The following is a 16858-nucleotide window of genomic DNA, read 5'->3' on the forward strand; positions in this document are numbered from 1 at the left end:
ATGGATGCCAACATCTGTAATAAGCAGCATGTTACATTTATTTACAACAATGTGGTGACAGGCTGGGTTAAATGCTGACAGTGCTTTTAAACATACTTTATTATTCTCACACGCAACAGCATATACAGCATATATGAGCACGGTTGGTGTCAGCACTAGTGATGGGCTGGTGAGGCTTCATGAGGCAGTTTACTCGTTTTCAGAGCCCACTAGATGCTGCTCTCTGCTCTAGAATCAGTGGATTTGAAGAACCACTTCCATGGAACCTCACATCATGTTTAAACCAAGAGCGCCCCCCACTGAGCTCTGACAATGAGGACACTGTTTCATGAAGCCTCATAGACACATCACAAGTAAGCATGTTATTCTATAGAGAAACAGAAGAAGAACACAACATCCAACACAAATTGTTTGTTATCAACTTGGTCCTTATCATAAAATATTGCACCCAAATGTACAATCATTTTTGTTCCACAGTTTAATGGATTTGAATCCTGAAGGGTTGAACTTCGGCCGTCGCAGCGATCATGTGGTGGAAGTCTGTGTGACGCTCCGCTGACTGCTGGAGGTCTTGAAAGCAAAGGTGGAAGAGTTGCTCTTGTGGCTGGAGTCAAACTCACGCTCGCACCGGCACTGGGACGACTTGAGGTAGCGAGCGGAACAGCAGAGAAAACTCTGCCGGAGATCCTGGAAAAGGTGGCCGGCGAAGCACATGTAGATCCAGGGGTTGCAGCAGCTGTTGAGGCTGGCCAGGAGCATGGAGATGATGAAGGGCATGGCTGCAGAGCACAAGCAGAGCATTATAAGAGGGGGCTCTGTGATCTTAGCTGTATCTTGAAAAAAGTACATGTGTTTTTTTCATTAAAATGGTGGTCACCGACCAGAAATAGAGGTCGGGGGTGATAACTGACTGACCTTCCAGAACTCTAACTTAATGTTTGGAACCTGAGATTAATATAATTTTGCTACGGAAAATTAAAAATAACGCACCTTCACTTTTCACTTAAGCTCACATTCGTGTTTCTCTCATTTTATTTTATAATATTTTTAGTGACATGTTCATGAGGCTTCATGAAACAGTGTCGTCATTGTCAGAGGTCAATAGGGGGCGCTCTAGGTTTAAGCATGATGTGAGGTTCCACTGAAATGGTTGTTGAAATCCACTGATTCTACAGTAGATAGCGCCATCTGGTGGGCTCTGAAGCTGAGTAAACTGCTTCATGAAGCCTCATCACTAAATGTTTTCCCAATGGTGCCCAACACCACAAAAAGAAAACCCACTGTGTTTTTATCTCACAGGTCACTAAAGATTTGTCGGATTTTAATTTGGCATGTCGAATGGCTGTGTTCATATAAAAACACAAGCCTGTTGCTCTCACTGCTCTCACACTGTCATTATTATTTGCCTCATTCAGTTCACCGCCCTTCTTTTTTCATCTCTATTTTTCCTTTTATTGACTATTTTTCATTGTAATTAACAACAATCTGGGACGAACATTTGCATCCGAGTCTAACTTAAACACATTTACACTATCTGTGTTTTTTTCTGATACTTATGAGCATGGCACAATAAGTTTCAGTTAATTTAGAAAAGGTACATTGACTTTAGATGAACCCAACTTTACAAATTTAAATTAAAATCTTCAGTCATTCAAGTCATTTTTTTCTCATTGAAGATGATTTTTCCATCAAAAGTGATGGACGGACCATGTTGTTCCACTCATGACCGGCCAGATAAATGTGATGGCAACACTTTCAATACTACAGTCACCTTTATATGAACAGGGCCTCGTTTGGATTCCATGTTTTATACATGAAAAAATGACTTTATTTTACAAACGCAGTGTCAATGTTCAAACAAATATATGTTCGAACATTTTTAAGGTGATGAATGACAAGAGCCGTTTCCCAGACAACAGATGTAGACGTGGCCTGGCTCCCACCCAAGACGTTTTTCGCACCACACAGTCATGAATGACATTTCCACAACAATCCTACTGACATTTGGTCAATGAGTTTCTGATTCTCGCGTCCTGTGTTTAACCCCCTGGCAGTGATTGCTCACTTGCTCGCCCCCCTTCCTCCGGTCTCCATTCGACGCCAAAGGAGCTGGAGGAGTGCCAGGTCTCATCCAGGACAATTGCATTGCTAATTGCTAGCTTGTCCGTGTCAGAAAAGCCAATAATGTCTTGACTTCAAACACGCGACTTGTAGTCTGTGACTTTGTCCCAGAGTGAGGCAAAGATGAGCCGGTGGTGAAGTGAGTGGAGTGGAGTGAGGAGGTTCTTATTTTGCGACAGCTCCAGAGATATGCTGCCGTGGTCCTTGTAAAGAATGAATATCACGCTGTCAGAATCGCTGCTTCAGTTAATCTTTTGGCTGTTAGTCTGACTGGATCCCTCATGGCTCATGGTTTCATGCCTCATCAGCTGAAGCCACCTCATGGGTCATTGGCTCTCTCCGACACACATAACCATTAGGAACCAGTGGCTGATCTACCCTCCATGATTCAAAGGTGTGTGCCTGTCTTACTATGGTTGGCCACGACGGAAAAACTTTCCAGGGCATCAACAAGGGAGCTGACACAACATCGGCATCTTAAGCGATAGATTTGGAGCACTGTCATTTCCCGACTGTAATGCTTTTTCCTCGCGGTCCGAACCCTGCGGCTTATACAAGATATGGATGCTTCCAGGCTAAGGAGCGTCATGCTGCCAAATATTCAGCCTGGTCACATCAAACCGATGAAATCACAGGCGTTATATTGACCTTGATGTGCTCAAAATGCACTGTATTTGCCAGAAGCAGCAGCTGAGACCAACTGTGGTGTCGAAACCTCACGGGCGAACACTTTAATGTTAGTAAAAGATGTGAGGAGTTGGTGATTCAGAAGTTCAGTGCATCGGCCAGTTTGTTTCACGGGTAACTCTCCATGCTGGAGCCCGTTTTCCAAACTAGTTTAGAAGTGATCCCCATGCATTTTAAGCCGTGTGCACCACTGACCTTCTCAACACTCAAGTGAGAGGAAAATGACTAGGCAGCAGACAAAACATAGAAGGCGGAGAGGACCCAAAGATCTGTCTGCAAGAAACCATAGCAATCCTGGCAACACCCAGGAGGTGAAACAAGACAAAAAAAAACCAAGGCTTTATTTATCTGAAGCTGCCGACATATTTAGTCTGTGGGGTTTTTGCCTTTGTAGATATTCATCAGGAGAGTTTTCTTGAAATATGGCTCTGACTCAGTACTGGCAGCCGATGAGAGTCTGAGTTCTGGTTTGACCTTCTGGAGTCTGCCCTGCGATAAGTGCATCTATCTTTCTCCGACGAGACACACCAGTGACGTCGCTGTGACGTGGGAACAGTAGACGTCAATGTCTGCACACTGGTGTCTGCATTACAAATCTGGACATGAAACCTGATGAAACATGATGCCTTGACTGTCCTGACGGGGGACTTTCATGGACTATAAGGACAGGGCCGCTCGCTTTCTTTCGCCGGCTGTCCACTTGTAGTTACAAGAGTCTTAAATAAAAGCCATACGTGCCTGCCAGCCAAATATTGTCTTTGCTAATATAAGCGTTATGTCATTGAATTCTTCATTTGAAGTTTCATTTACTAATTAAAAAGGTTTTATTTTGTTTTTTATTTTCAATCCAGAAGAGAGTGAGTTTTTTTTTTGCGCTGCCGTGTGTGTCGTCCATTGAAGACAAAACGAAAACGGTTTTATTCAGAAACCTAATAGCTGCTTTCTAATCCAGCACTTGACACACTATGGATCTGGCATCCCAAGATCTTTTCACTGAATACAAACCATAGAACAAGTGGTTATCTTCCCAGGACCAGTAGTGGAGGCTCTGTCAGAGTAGTGCGCATGCTTCATAGAACTACAGTTGTCTTCGGTAACCCTGAGTTTTCCACTGCCCTAGAAGTATAGGAGTCCTATACGTACTTACAGTGAAAGAGCTACAGCTTAACTTATACTTTTTTTTTTTTGAGACTGAACCAAATTCCAGTATGAACGTAACACATGCAATTCCCAAATGTTTTTATTAATTCATGTTCGAGAACTGAAACCAAATTTACAGCAACAAAAAGTGACCAATTCAACGAAGACAAAGATTGAATGGTGTCCGATTGTAATCCCAATTTTCACACAAGTCTGGTTGGTTTCTGGCTGTCTGTGTCAAAGAGAACAAAGACGAACCAAAACCTTCCAAAATGATTCAGTCTGACCATAAACATGTCAAATTTACAGGGCCAAATTTAGTTCAGTATGATTTTCTTGGTGTGTTGAATGTCAATAAACTGTTTAAATAACTAGTGTCTGCAGTTGTTTTATATATATAAATACAGATTCATCAAAAGAGGCATTTTAAAAACAATAAAGCCATATTGCTTAGAACTACTTCAGCTTATTACATCACTACTACCACATGTGGAAGTGGTCTGCTCCCCATTCCTCATCTGAGAGATGTACCCAAGTCTTTGTTTAAAAAAAAAAAAAAAACAAACTAAGAAATTGACCCCAAATCCACTACTCCAAATACATGCATTTTCTTTTTACACAAACGTTGCCTCCAAACATCTACCACCGAATCCATTTTAAACCCAGACCAATGAAGGAGAGAACCACATTCTCACATATTTCTTCAAAGCGCATTTAAATCTTGTAAATTGCACAGAAACAAACAGAGCAATACTTGTCCTGACTCATAAATTATCTGCACTTCAATTAGAAGTATATGAAATACTTTGGTTCAGGGGTCTAAAATTCACAAAACCCCTAATGTAAGTAAGTATTCCGCATCCAGAGTAAGCTCAATACTTCAGGGAAGGTGAAGAAGAGAAAGCATTGATGTGTCTATGAGGCTTCATGAAACAGTGTCCTCATTGTCAGAGTTCAGTGGGGGGCGCTCTTGGTTTAGAGGTTCCATCGAAATGGTGGTTCAAATCAAATGATTCTAGAGCAGAGAGCGCCATCTAGTGGGCTCAGAAAATGAGTAGGCTGCTTCATGAAGCCTCATCAGCCCATCACTAGAGGAAAAGATGGCGATGAGTGGGATCAGAGTATCCCCTGCTTTATCTATCATTAACTGTACTGAGCTAGTCCAGCTTCAGATGAAACACTGTTGCTTTTCATTTGAATTTAATACCCATGCTCCTTGCCATGATGCTGCAGACGTCTTGTCAAGGCCGAACCAAGTGCTCAAGGCGATGAAATGGCCTCAAGTGCCGTACAAATTTGCTCACAGACTGCATTCGCCTGCAAAGTCTTCTGCGCAGTCCTTTCACACCAGAGACAAAAGTGTCTTATCTTAGTATGCGGCAGGGAGCTCAGGGTCTTTCGCCAAACGTCTTGTAGATGCAGATAAAACAAATGAGCACTGCTGCGCTCTAAATGATTGATGTGCATCATTAATGGTAATTATTCCTGCGTATGCCAGAAAAAAATGGATCAACTTTGTCTGTTTTCTTGTCTCTGTTTAACTGTTTCAAATCATGCTTCACAACAAAGCCTCAGCATTAGGTCAGTGCTTCTCAACTCTGTAAATAGTATTGTTTGTCTATAAAAGTGCGCCTCTGCATAACGTTGTTTACAGTAAAGAAAAGAATTAATAAGGTACTATAGATCAACTTACAATGAAGAATGACTTTATTAACATTGTTTATGTCTATAACAGAAAAGATTTAAAGTCAATTTGCCTAAAATAAAAAAAAAAAACCATGAGCGGATGTGCACTTTATTGGACGTCACGTTGAGGTGATAATAAGTGAGAGGATATTGTTATCTCCATAATACTATCATGTAAATATGAACTGTCCACATCTGTTTTATCGGTCGGGTTCTTCCACCGGTGTACATGAGAAGACACTTTGTTTTGCTGAGAAGATAGAATCCATGAGAACAAGGGGAGTCTAGATAAAACCTTTTACATGCACCAAGCAGCTCTCTGTCCTGGTCAGAATTCACTTTGCTGCGACTCTAATCGGTCTTTATAACAGCACACACAGGTCACACTCCAGTCCTATCTCTGGTACACAAACACAGGCACGTGCGTCGGGCAATTCTGGCCTTTCCGAGAGTTATTCACGTGGAGCCCAGCCAGCAGACAGCAGCCGCCTTCTCCTCCAACATCACCGCTCTCAATGTAAAAACAACTCAATCAATGCTTCCCAAATGTGGAGTCGGTCGTTCTTTTGCTAACAAAACCACTGCCAAGTTGTTCATAACGTCACTGCGTAAGAGCCGTGTGAGTGTTTTGACCGCCTCCCAAGTGTAAATATCTGGTGTGAACAATACAGGATGGTCGCCTCACATCCAGTCAGCTGGAAGCTTTCACATCAACCTTCCAAAAAAACAAAAGTCCAGCAGCGCGGTTGCCACATCAAAGTCTGTTTAAACTCCTGGTACCAGGTTACATCCTGATGTTATTGTCTTCTCACTCGCAGTGATGCCGTTTGTTTGACTTGAAGCTATTTTGGAGGCTGGAGGAAATCGTGATGTAAGATGTTTAGTGGGGAACTAGGACATGAAAACACTGAAAAAACACAGATGTAATGACATGAAGCTCGATTTTAGCATCACACATTTGCTCCTTTTGGATCTTTATTATTATATAAATGAGTTTAAATCTGACATGTAAACAAAGGGGTGTTAAAAATAGGAGCCCACCATCCCAGAGAGGGTGACGTCTGTGCAGTCGTGCTGCGTGTGTTTGTGCACGGCTGTGGTCATTAGCAGCAGGCGGGCCCGCTGAGGCGGCACATACAGTAGCTTGGTGGCCTATAGCGGCTAAATGTCAACGAGGCGCTCGGCCGTGGCCTCCAGCGCACATGAAGACGCGGCGCTGCCTCAGACTAATGTGATCAGTGATTAGCTGTCAGTCTTTATGCAGCCAGAGGAGGATCACAGGAAACTTCCGGCACTCGAATCTTCTTGCCAAGTCACGTTTGTCACGGCTGCCCTGCAATACGTCAGCAGAGAATAGCCGCTTGAATGTCAGAGGTCAAAGGTGGCACGGTCTGTGTTTATTTATCTCGAAATGATCTCACTTCTTTTAACATCAGCATTTTGTTCAGCAGTGGTTTGATGATGATCATTTCATGAAAATCATATTTTGAACTCTTATTTTTACTGTTTTATCTTAAAAGGATTGTGAAGAAAAGTGCTCATCAAAACACGTCACTCACTTCCATGATGCTATGATTTTGTCAAAAACTTTTGAGCCTCCTCTTAGTGTTTTATTGCAGGTTCCACCTGATAAACCCACAGTATATCAGGTGTCTTATGGTGGAAGTGAAGATCGCCCTTCTCCTAACAAGCATGGCCACCATAATGGCCTTTTTATGGAAGGACTCATCCATGTAAATGCCCTACTTTCTGGATGCTCACCCTTCTGTGGTGTTTGTTTACCATTATTCACTCATCTTTTTATATGCCGCTGTGATGCTGACGCTTTAAAAAGCATCACATTTTCAGTAGAACCAGAGATTTTCCTTTGCTCCAGAGATTACAACTTGCTCCATTTAAATTGTCTCCTTATATGGACATAGCTGAAATGAATAAAAGTTCAATTTAATATATTCAGATTTACAAAACACCCTTTTCACTTTTATCTCCATCAATATTTTAGTCGCGGCAATAGCCATTTCTAACTGTTTCAGCTGTATGGCGGGTTGTACATTGGCGCACCTGCGCGCCCCCGAGCGTCCACCTACCCTCCCGCGGCGCAGCTGGATCCCACGCAGACCACATTTGGACCGAGAAGAAGGGGGTCCAGCAGATGACGTAGACGACCACTATGACGAAAGTCATTTTCACGGTGGTGATTTTGGCTTTGGAGATGAGCTTGACGCTGCTCACCCGCGCCAGCGAGTTGCCTTTGGAGGTCTTGGGCGTGAGGCTGAGGCACTGCTCCCTGCGGGTCTTGAGCTTAAAGTTCTGCCAGATTTTGAAACTGATCAGCCCGTAGCAGATGCTGAGGATGGCCACGGGGATGATGTAGATGGTGAGGCTGATCCAGGTGATGTAGGCTTTGGCGCCCCAGGGCGTCAGGAAGTCAGCCCAGCAGTCGTAGACCCCCGAGCCGGACGCGCCCACCTCTCTGAGGGAGAAGATGAACATTTGCGGGACGCTGAAGAGCAGACTGAGAGCCCACGAGCACACCACGTAGACGCGGTCCTTCCTGCGGTGCAAGGAGCGCAGAGGCTGGCAGATGGCCAGACATCTGTCCACGGACATCAGCACCAGCATGTAGGTGGAGGCGAACATGCCCACCACCTGCAGGTACTTCACCAGCCTGCACAGCAGGTCCGGTCCGTAGAAGCGGAAAGTGATGTCCCAGATAAGTTGGGGGAGAACTTGAAACACGGCCACCACCAGGTCAGCGATGCTCAGGTGCTTCATGAAGTAGTACATGCGGGACTGGCTGTGTTTGGCGGTGCGCACGGCCAGCAGGACGCACAGGTTCCCGGCCAGCGCCAGCAGCAGCACCAGAGCCAGCACCGTCACCTCCACTTTGGCCACCTCCTCGTTGCGCTTCAGGGGGTTCGTCTGGTTGCCAGCCGTTCCGTTCAGCGGACTCGCGTTGCGCCAGGAATCGTTCAGGTGCCAAAAGTCGCTGTCGTTCGAGGTGAGGTCCATGGCTGCGGTCTGCTCCTCTGCAGTTGGAGAAGGTCCGCAGGTCCAGCGCAGGAGGCACACACTCAGATCATCCTTTAAAAGTCATTCAAACACGTACATTCGCCTGGATGAATCCACCGTCACGTGTTGCCGTGGACGCAAAAACAAGAATGTTGAAAAAAAAAAAAAAAAAAAAAAGAAAAATAATTATTGTGAATAAAAATTCATATTAATAAATGCCGCATGTTCTTGGATCCTCCGAGGCAGTTAGAGCGTCTTCAAAAAGGTTCCATTCAAGAAGCCAAATATGGTTAAGAGTTACTGGAACTCACTTTCAATGAAGCAAATGAGACAAAAAACATAACGCCGAAATAATGGAGTTACATTTGGAAGCTCCGCCATCATCCTCGGTGAGAATAAGAATGACCAGCAGCGCAGCCTGTCACCCCCGCTCCACTGCTCTTTCCCCCTCAGAGGCGCAGGTAACGCTCGGACAACTAGGTGGCGGTGTGCGCCGTTTCCAATGATGGAGGCGCCCCGGTGCCGTGAAGTGGGAGCCCGAGATCACGACCCAGTCCGTCTGCGCTGATACTGGTTCATGAGAGGTGGAGCTATAGGATGTTCTGACAGACAGTAGGAGCTTCACACACAAGAGAGTAGATACAACTATGAGAAGATGGAGATGCCTTTGTGGTTTTATTTTATTTTATTTTATTTTGAAGCACTTTCCCAGTTGGTGGAACCCCCACTGAGCGTGGCAATAAATTCTATTTTGATTCTGATTCTGATTTTAAAAAATAACTTTATTGATCTGACCTGGACCAAAGGAAGAGCTGCAGCCCCAGAGCTTCCTGTCAACTCACTTTTGTGCACCGTGTTGTGCAAAAGTCAGTAAGATAATGAAATTCAGAGGTAAAAAAATGTACTTTTAAATCTTATGCGTGTCAACATTTGATGATTGAACAAACAGGTCCGAATACAGATTGAAGTGTGAGCTTTGTACCGTGGAAGGCAGGAGAGGAAGACGCTGTTGAAATAGGCGGTGAGCTGAGTTGCTGTTTTAAGTGTGATGCCAGCAAGAAAAAGCACTGTATATGGAGAAGTAAGTATAAAGATAACACTTAAACACTGTCTCAAATCCAAAATGTCAGAAATGTTTTGGACTTTGTAGTTGACATACCTCTGTAATTTACAAATGAAATGTCGACATGTGATGCATAGGCACCAGTGACAGGTCGAAACAGTTGCTGGCAAATGCAGATGCCATCAGTTTCTCTGTCTTGAGAGCACATATGTTTCTCATAAATCACCGTGAACATGTGCAGCTTCACCGTCCATGTCTTAAGAGTGGCGTGAGTGTGGATGATGCACAGGGAGCCTCGCTGTTTGAACTGTCAACGAGAAATAAATGTGTCACCAGAGAAGGTCTGTGTGCAGATCCTGTTCAATACAGTGGGATCGTGATGTGCTGCGCTGCTCCTGCAGAATGCTGCTTCCCATCGAGCAGCTCCCGCTTCATCTGCAGAGAGGCTGGGAGAGTGGTTCAGTGTGGAGGCACGGTGTTGTCAGTCGTCCCTTTCCAGCCATTTGAATTGGACTTTCATTGTACCTACATGAAATGAAGGATTCCTAAACACCTCAGTGAGTTGCTCACATTACTGGAGTTTAGCTGAACACATGATGAAAGTTGGATGGAGAGTCAAGTGAGAGTACACTGAGGCTTCATGAAGCAGTTTACTCAGCTTCAGAGCCCACTAGATGGCGCTATCTGCTCTGGAATCTGTGGATTTGCACAACCATTTCAATGGAACCTCACATCATGTTTAAAACAAGAGCGCCCCCCACTGAGCTCTGACAATGAGGACACTGTTTCATGAAGCCTCTGAAACACATCACTAGTGTTCACTCTGCATCCTTAATATCCCGTATCAAAAAGAGACTATAAAACTCAGACATGCTACAGTGAATCAAGTCTCTAGTCAAAGTTCACAAGTCAACCACTACATACAGTACAGGTGTACCCTAGTGATGTGAGGCTTCATGAAACAGTGTCCTCATTGTCAGAGCTCAGTGGGGGGGGGGGCGCTCTTGGCTTAGAAAGGATGTGAGGTTTCATTGAAATGGTTGTTCAAATCCACAGATTCAAGAGTAAGTAGCGCCATCTAGTGGGCTCAGCCCATCACTAGTGCTGACACCATTAATCCACTAGCGAAAGCTAAAACACAAGAGAACTAGACGACCAAAGAACTTGTTACAGGACAACATTGACTATGTACTGGTAAACCCATTAGGTGGCATTTTGGGGTTTGAAAGTACATTTAAAAGTGTCTTTAGATGTAGAAGTCTGATCACTAGTCTGAGGCTTGAACTAGTGAGTGTGTTGGGCTTCACCAGGTGACTAGCTACATAGTGTGTGTGAGTAGTTACCGGGCTAAACTTAACTTAACATGGATGACACGACTCTGTCACAAGTCACCTCAAAACACCTCAAGTTCAGGTGGTGAGGGAGGTGTAAAGTCAAGTCCGTCGTCTCCAAGAGCCGATTGATGTTGAGATTAGTTCCAGAGCTTCACAACAAAGATGAACTACACAGACAGATCTATTGTGAACAGTCCAGGCAGGTGACCTGAGAAAACTGCTCGAGCCTGCTAGATTTTATTTATCTGTTTTTAAATCCAACCCTCTTTCTTCAGACTCTCCCCTGAAGCCACACCTCCAGAACTTCAAAAATATTTTTTGAGACCAGGTCACAGCATTGAGACGCAAATCATCATGAGGAGAACAACTTCCACCTTCTCACCTTCAGAACCTCTACAATCTAATCCTGAGACGTCTGTGCCGTGGTGGAACCTGCGTCTCGTGATGGCCATGAAAACAAAACTGTATCACTAATAACGGCGGCTGAAACGGAAGGCGTGTGACTAACGTTGTAGATGGAATGGCATCCGACCGACGACCCGGTCACACCTTCACTCTGGTGTCGCGGACTCCATCAGTCACACGGCGGACTGACGCGACCCAAGTATCCTCCAGAGGAGCAGCACAATGACACCTCTCTGTCTGTATCTTTATGATCCGGCTGCAGAGGTGTGGGAGGAGATTACGCAGGTGGTGATGTGGTGTTAGAAGCATTTCCTCCAGGTGCTTCTGTTTCCACTGCTTTGTCAGAAATGTTGGCTTTCAGTGATCTGTCTCAGTGAAATCAATAGGATGAACAGAATGAGGAGGCACAACAGAAAGTGTCTGGCTGTCACCGTCACCACAGCAGGAGAAATACAGGCAGGAGCAGAACTTCACTGACGGTGCGGTGTGATGCCCGTGTTAATGGCCCAGTGCGAGATTCCAGGGCTTACTCCCACAAGATTTATCTTCTCGGACGCTTTTCCCTGCCAGGTGCAAAAGCCAGGAGCCAAGGAAATGAAATAATAATGTGGCTGTCATTGACGTGTCGAGGCTGCAGATCAATAGGAGCCACCTCTTCGCCCACACCGGCCTCAGAAGCAGCGCGCCGCGCCGCGACCGTTGGGTTTCCTGCAGAGCACGCAGAATCAACCTCCCCTGTGGGAAAGGCCTGTGGTTCCACCTTCGCCACAGTTCTTCCATACTTCTGTGGCTTTGGGGTTGGAAAAAACCAAATCCACTGGAATTTAAAATGATAAACATGACGACTGCAGAGGATGAGGAGTTAATGGAAAGTCAAAGGACAAGGAAAAGAGACAAACGGTCATTCAGGAAACCGAATGATGTGCCCATGAGAACCTGGCCTGGGAACATGAGCTGAGCTCACTGGTGGGATGCTGCCTGCGTCTCTTGGTTTATACTCACATGCCTCCTCAGTCTTATGTAATGACTCCTTCACTGATTTACTTTTTCGCCGATTTTGGCTTTTACATGAGAATAGTGGACAACAGGACCCATACATACGTTTAAACGACAAAATATTGTTTATTTTGCATCAGCTTGACAATGGCACCATAATTCACCATGGTGACTATATTCTAGTTTTTATATCACCTTATTTCAACTAAGGCTCTTTTAATGTCTTGAAAACATTTGTTAGTGGAAACTCTGGCCATCGTGTAGTGAAAAACATTACTGAGCAAAAGCATTAACACATTAAACATCTAACAGTTGAAGTGGCATTTCAAGTACTTTCCAGAACAGTCCTCTTTTGAAACGTTAGATAAATGACCAACAATTCCACGTGAGGCATTTCTACCAGGACTTGAAGCGCAAACCGCTCCAGTGGTTTTGGTGCTTGCTGCAACATGCTTTACATTCAGGTGGTATCGTCGGCTTGATGCGCTTCGGTGGGATGCAAATTCCTTTTTGCACAAAACCGCGTTCTTATCAAGGCTTCCATCAGGCAGTTTCTTAAAATGAAACGTACCCCCCATAACTCCAAGTAACGTATTCTCAGCGGATTCCTCCATGTTTGTTGTTGTTGTTCTCATCCAGCTGCCACGTGTCTGGTGCATCAGTGGGATCAGTATTTTAACATGTTTTTTTGTTGTAATTATTATATTAATTATTTATATAATAATAATTATATATGAATTATAATTAATCGTAAAAGTCAAATATATGTATGTAGAAAACAAACACAGTATGTTTCATACATTTACACATAATGCAGTCACAATAGAGCAACTTAACACAGTGACCTAAATGAGCAACTGAAAGGTCTACAGCGCAGATCATTAAGCACAAAGGTTCCCTTCACATTCCCTGGTTGTTTCCAGCCCGTTGAAGTGCTATTGAGCAGCACAGAAACAAATGGAGCGTTCCATTTCCATTTCCTGTCCAGCTGATTTAGTTGTCTTCATCGAGAGCTGGTCAAAGTCACCAAGCAGGAGGCTGTTTGGACTTCTATGGTGCGGTCTCCTGTGAGGTGAGGACAACACGGACATGAGCAACTCCAGTTTGGCCACTTGTCACGGGCTCTGTCTTTGGCCTGTCAGGGGTTCAGATGCACCAAAGAAGGCATCTTCAGATGACTTCCTGTTGGGTCAGACTGGGTACGGTAGCACGGTCCGTTCTCTGTCAGGTTTAGTCTCAAACATGTTCAAATCCTATCAGAATATGGAGCCAAATTTCAGCGTAAAGATTGTTTATACGGGTCTTTACTCTTGACAGCCTGCATCCGTCCTGTTCTGCGAACGTGGTAGGATCAGAGCCGATCCACAAGTGCGTTAGTTGCTTCCGTCAGCATCTGATGGTCACAGCCAGACATGAACATTAACCTAAAAGTGTTCCAGCGTTGCGCTCCAGTTCCCCCTCTTCGCACTCCACAGCAGCCCCAGACAGCGCTGAATCGTCATATGTCCTTAATCTAGTTAGGCAAATTGAAATTCTTTTGGGAAGCGAAAACCAGAATGTACAGTTTTCAATTAGAAGATGGAGGACGTTTGATGGAAAATGCCTCCATACTTGGCAAAGGTCATTTCAAGTCTGTAATTGAATTACTCCTTCGATTCCTGTTTACTTCTCTCGGCTGCCAATCTCCATCTGTTTTTTAACAGAATGCGAACACTTTTATTGCCTGGTTAACTTTTCATCCCTCAAAGGAACTTGCTAGTTGCACATTGTTCTTGCATGCGCTGTATGTGATAAACAACCGTGAAAGCAGACTGGGCAGGAATACGTCGGAGAGGAGAAGCAGGGAATGGCGACGTCTTATTTCTAGCTAGAAAGAGCGACTCAGCCTCAGTCTCTTTTTTACTCCTGAGTTGGTGCTGGAGTCCCTCTGGTAGTGGCGAGCAAAATCTGGCCTGGAAACAGATGGAAAACATGATCGTCCCGATATTAGCGGGAGCAGCTGAGGAAGAGCTTTTTCAAGGACGTAACAAGACTTGAGACCACAGGCAGGAGATTCCATGACACGGAGGAGCAGCTCCTCCTTCGCTAGAATCCACAAGAATCTCCAGTAATTATGAAAGAACACGTAACGGCTAATCATCGGTCTTGTGGCAGATGCCTCTTTGTTGTTGTGGCGTCGCCTCACGTCCTGTGTAAATGAGCCGGTTGCATCTTTTGAGATGGCATTTCCAGCATGCGATGCTGTGCTTGTCATTACAGAGAGGTTGAAGAGGCAGATGAGGAAGATGAGGAAGATCCTAACCATCTTCGTCAGAGGAGCACTCTGGACTGCAGACTGGTTTGGAACCGTGCTCCTGAGGTTTGGCCAGATGGTGGCGACACCACAGATCCATGACGGTGCAGACTGAGCATGGGACAAAGGTCCATCTTTCTTTGTGTGACATTGTGAGCGCAGGGTTCTTTCGATCAACGCTGGTGGGAATTACTGTACTATTACTTTCAAAGACTGAAGCAACACTGAACATTGTCTGTCGCTACTGAAGATGAAGGAATCTGCAGTTAAACTTCTTATTTAAGACCAGTTGGTAATAAAGAAGCGTGACAGCAGGACAAAACGTATCAGTAATTCTGAATGAATCAGAAGAGAGACATTTGTAGGAATAAACTTATCATTGTCAGTTAAAGCAGCTGTCTTTAGTTTCTATTGAACTAGTTTTTGTCCTCAGTGTCAGCAACAGAATCTTCTGCTTCAGCTTGACCTGTTCTTCATATATATTCCTAAAAATAAAAATAAAAATAAAAATGAGCTGCTAAAGAATTATGAATTATAGAAATCCAGAAGGTTGGATGCGTATTCGGGGCTTCATCTGTCTCGAAGCAGTTCAAAACACAAGAAATGCTGTGTCAGCAGAGCCCAGGGAAACCACGGTGATCATCTACGGTGGGTCGGGCTGGAAGAGGACAAGAAAATAGAAGAAATAATTGAAGAAGAAAATGAGCCACCTTCTAAAGGAAAAACAAGGCATCAGGTTGAACATTTCTAAGTCATTATCCAGGACAGTAAACAGCAGGAAAAGTCCGTCATACTGTGACTGGGGTATTATCACTAGGACAACAACTCTTTACAATACATTTGAAATCAAATCGCTCGAGTGGTAAACTGGTCAGCTCCATCCAGTTGGATGGTCTGTATCAGATGTGTTTCATCCAGTGATTTTCCAATTCCCCACAGACCACTCAGAATACAGCAACCCTTATTTGGGTGTTTTGCTCATGATACAAAAATACGTGTCTCGCCAAAGCAAATCGTTGCCCTTATTCAGAAAGTCCTCTTCTGAACAGTATCATGTCTGAAGGCTTGTGCACTGCTCGTGGCTGCTTCCTCCAGAATGGCACCAATGTGCCGCAGATCACCGAGGACAGATTCTTGTGGTTGTCTGTTGATTACATTCTGTCCAGGAGCAAAAGAAAACGTTCCCCTCTGATGTCAGCGCACCCAGTGCCGCGGCGTAGGAATCCCACTCCCCATCTGATTCCAGTTGTTCAGCAGTTCCCGCTGACTTTCCCACAGATATCGGGGGCTTTACATTGACAGAGCCAATTAGAGACAAGGTTAAGACCTGATCCCCTTATGAAGGGAGACGCAGAGGATCTGCCCGCTAATGCTTTCGGATGCTGGTCTGCCGAGTTCTCAGGCCTCTAGCTCTCGCTGTGATACGGTGATGCGCGCTGCATGTCAATAGCAGGCTCAGTGGGTTCATGACATGCTGTGCGTTCAGAAGCCATTCAAAGGATGAAATCATCGCAGAGCCACGCCAGTCACTCTGGGTTCTTCTTGTTTATTCATGCAAGTGCACGGCCAATAGATGTGCGCAGTACAACAGCAGTAGTACACGCCCAAGTTAGGAAAGACTACTGAAAAGTTGCTGGTGTGGTCACACAACACACTAGTTTTGTTGGTTTGTTTTATGTTCATTTTTGTTGTCTATTTATTTTACTCATGGACGCTTGATTTTTAGCTTGTCATAACATACATACAATGTAAGATAAGTAAGTAGTGGAGCCAGAAATTGGGGAGACTCAGGTGACAGCACTGCTGGGTGGCAATAATCCTTGAGGTCCACATGACATTGATACAAGTGACTTTTCTTTGTTGTTTGTTTTAGCTCAATGCGACATATTAAGGCAAATAAAGGCAGCAAACTCACTGAATAGAACTGTGAATTTAACTGTGAATTGAATAGAATGACTAGAAAGGAACAGTGCTGGAGTGAGTTTTGGAGTGAGGTCCACATGACATTGATAACAGTGATTTTTCATTGTTGGTTTGGGATGCATTTCTAACCCAAAGTCAGTTGGAAAATCTCAGCCAATCAATATATTGATGGACCTAAAGTAGCCTGTTCCCACCCTG

The 16858-nt window shown here is 44.5% G+C and overlaps 1 protein-coding gene across 1 annotated transcript; it reads right to left on the minus strand.

The window, feature by feature from the left end:
- Positions 1-393: 393 nt before the first annotated feature.
- oxtra (oxytocin receptor a) lies at positions 394-8770 on the minus strand. Its single transcript, XM_053867818.1, has 2 exons — positions 7722-8770; positions 394-779 (listed from the first exon to the last, which is right to left on the minus strand). The coding sequence occupies exons 1-2, from the start codon at positions 8644-8646 to the stop codon at positions 526-528; spliced, it is 1179 nt and encodes a 392-aa protein (XP_053723793.1). The 5' UTR covers positions 8647-8770; the 3' UTR covers positions 394-525.
- Between the last annotated feature and the right edge of the window lie 8088 nt (positions 8771-16858).

Source organism: Synchiropus splendidus, chromosome 6, assembly GCF_027744825.2.
Source record: "Synchiropus splendidus isolate RoL2022-P1 chromosome 6, RoL_Sspl_1.0, whole genome shotgun sequence".
In the NCBI taxonomy this organism is placed as follows: Eukaryota; Metazoa; Chordata; class Actinopteri; order Syngnathiformes; family Callionymidae; genus Synchiropus; species Synchiropus splendidus.

What these genes read in the sequence shown, in the direction of transcription:
- oxtra (XM_053867818.1), bottom strand. Translation starts at nt 8,646, where the DNA reads ATGGACCTCACCTCGAACGACAGCGACTTTTGGCACCTGAACGATTCC. An exon ending in TCCAGCTGCGCCGCGGGAGG is followed by an intron (nt 780 to 7,721) that starts GTAGGTGGACGC and finishes TGTGCTCTGCAG; the next exon opens with CCATGCCCTTCATCATCTCC.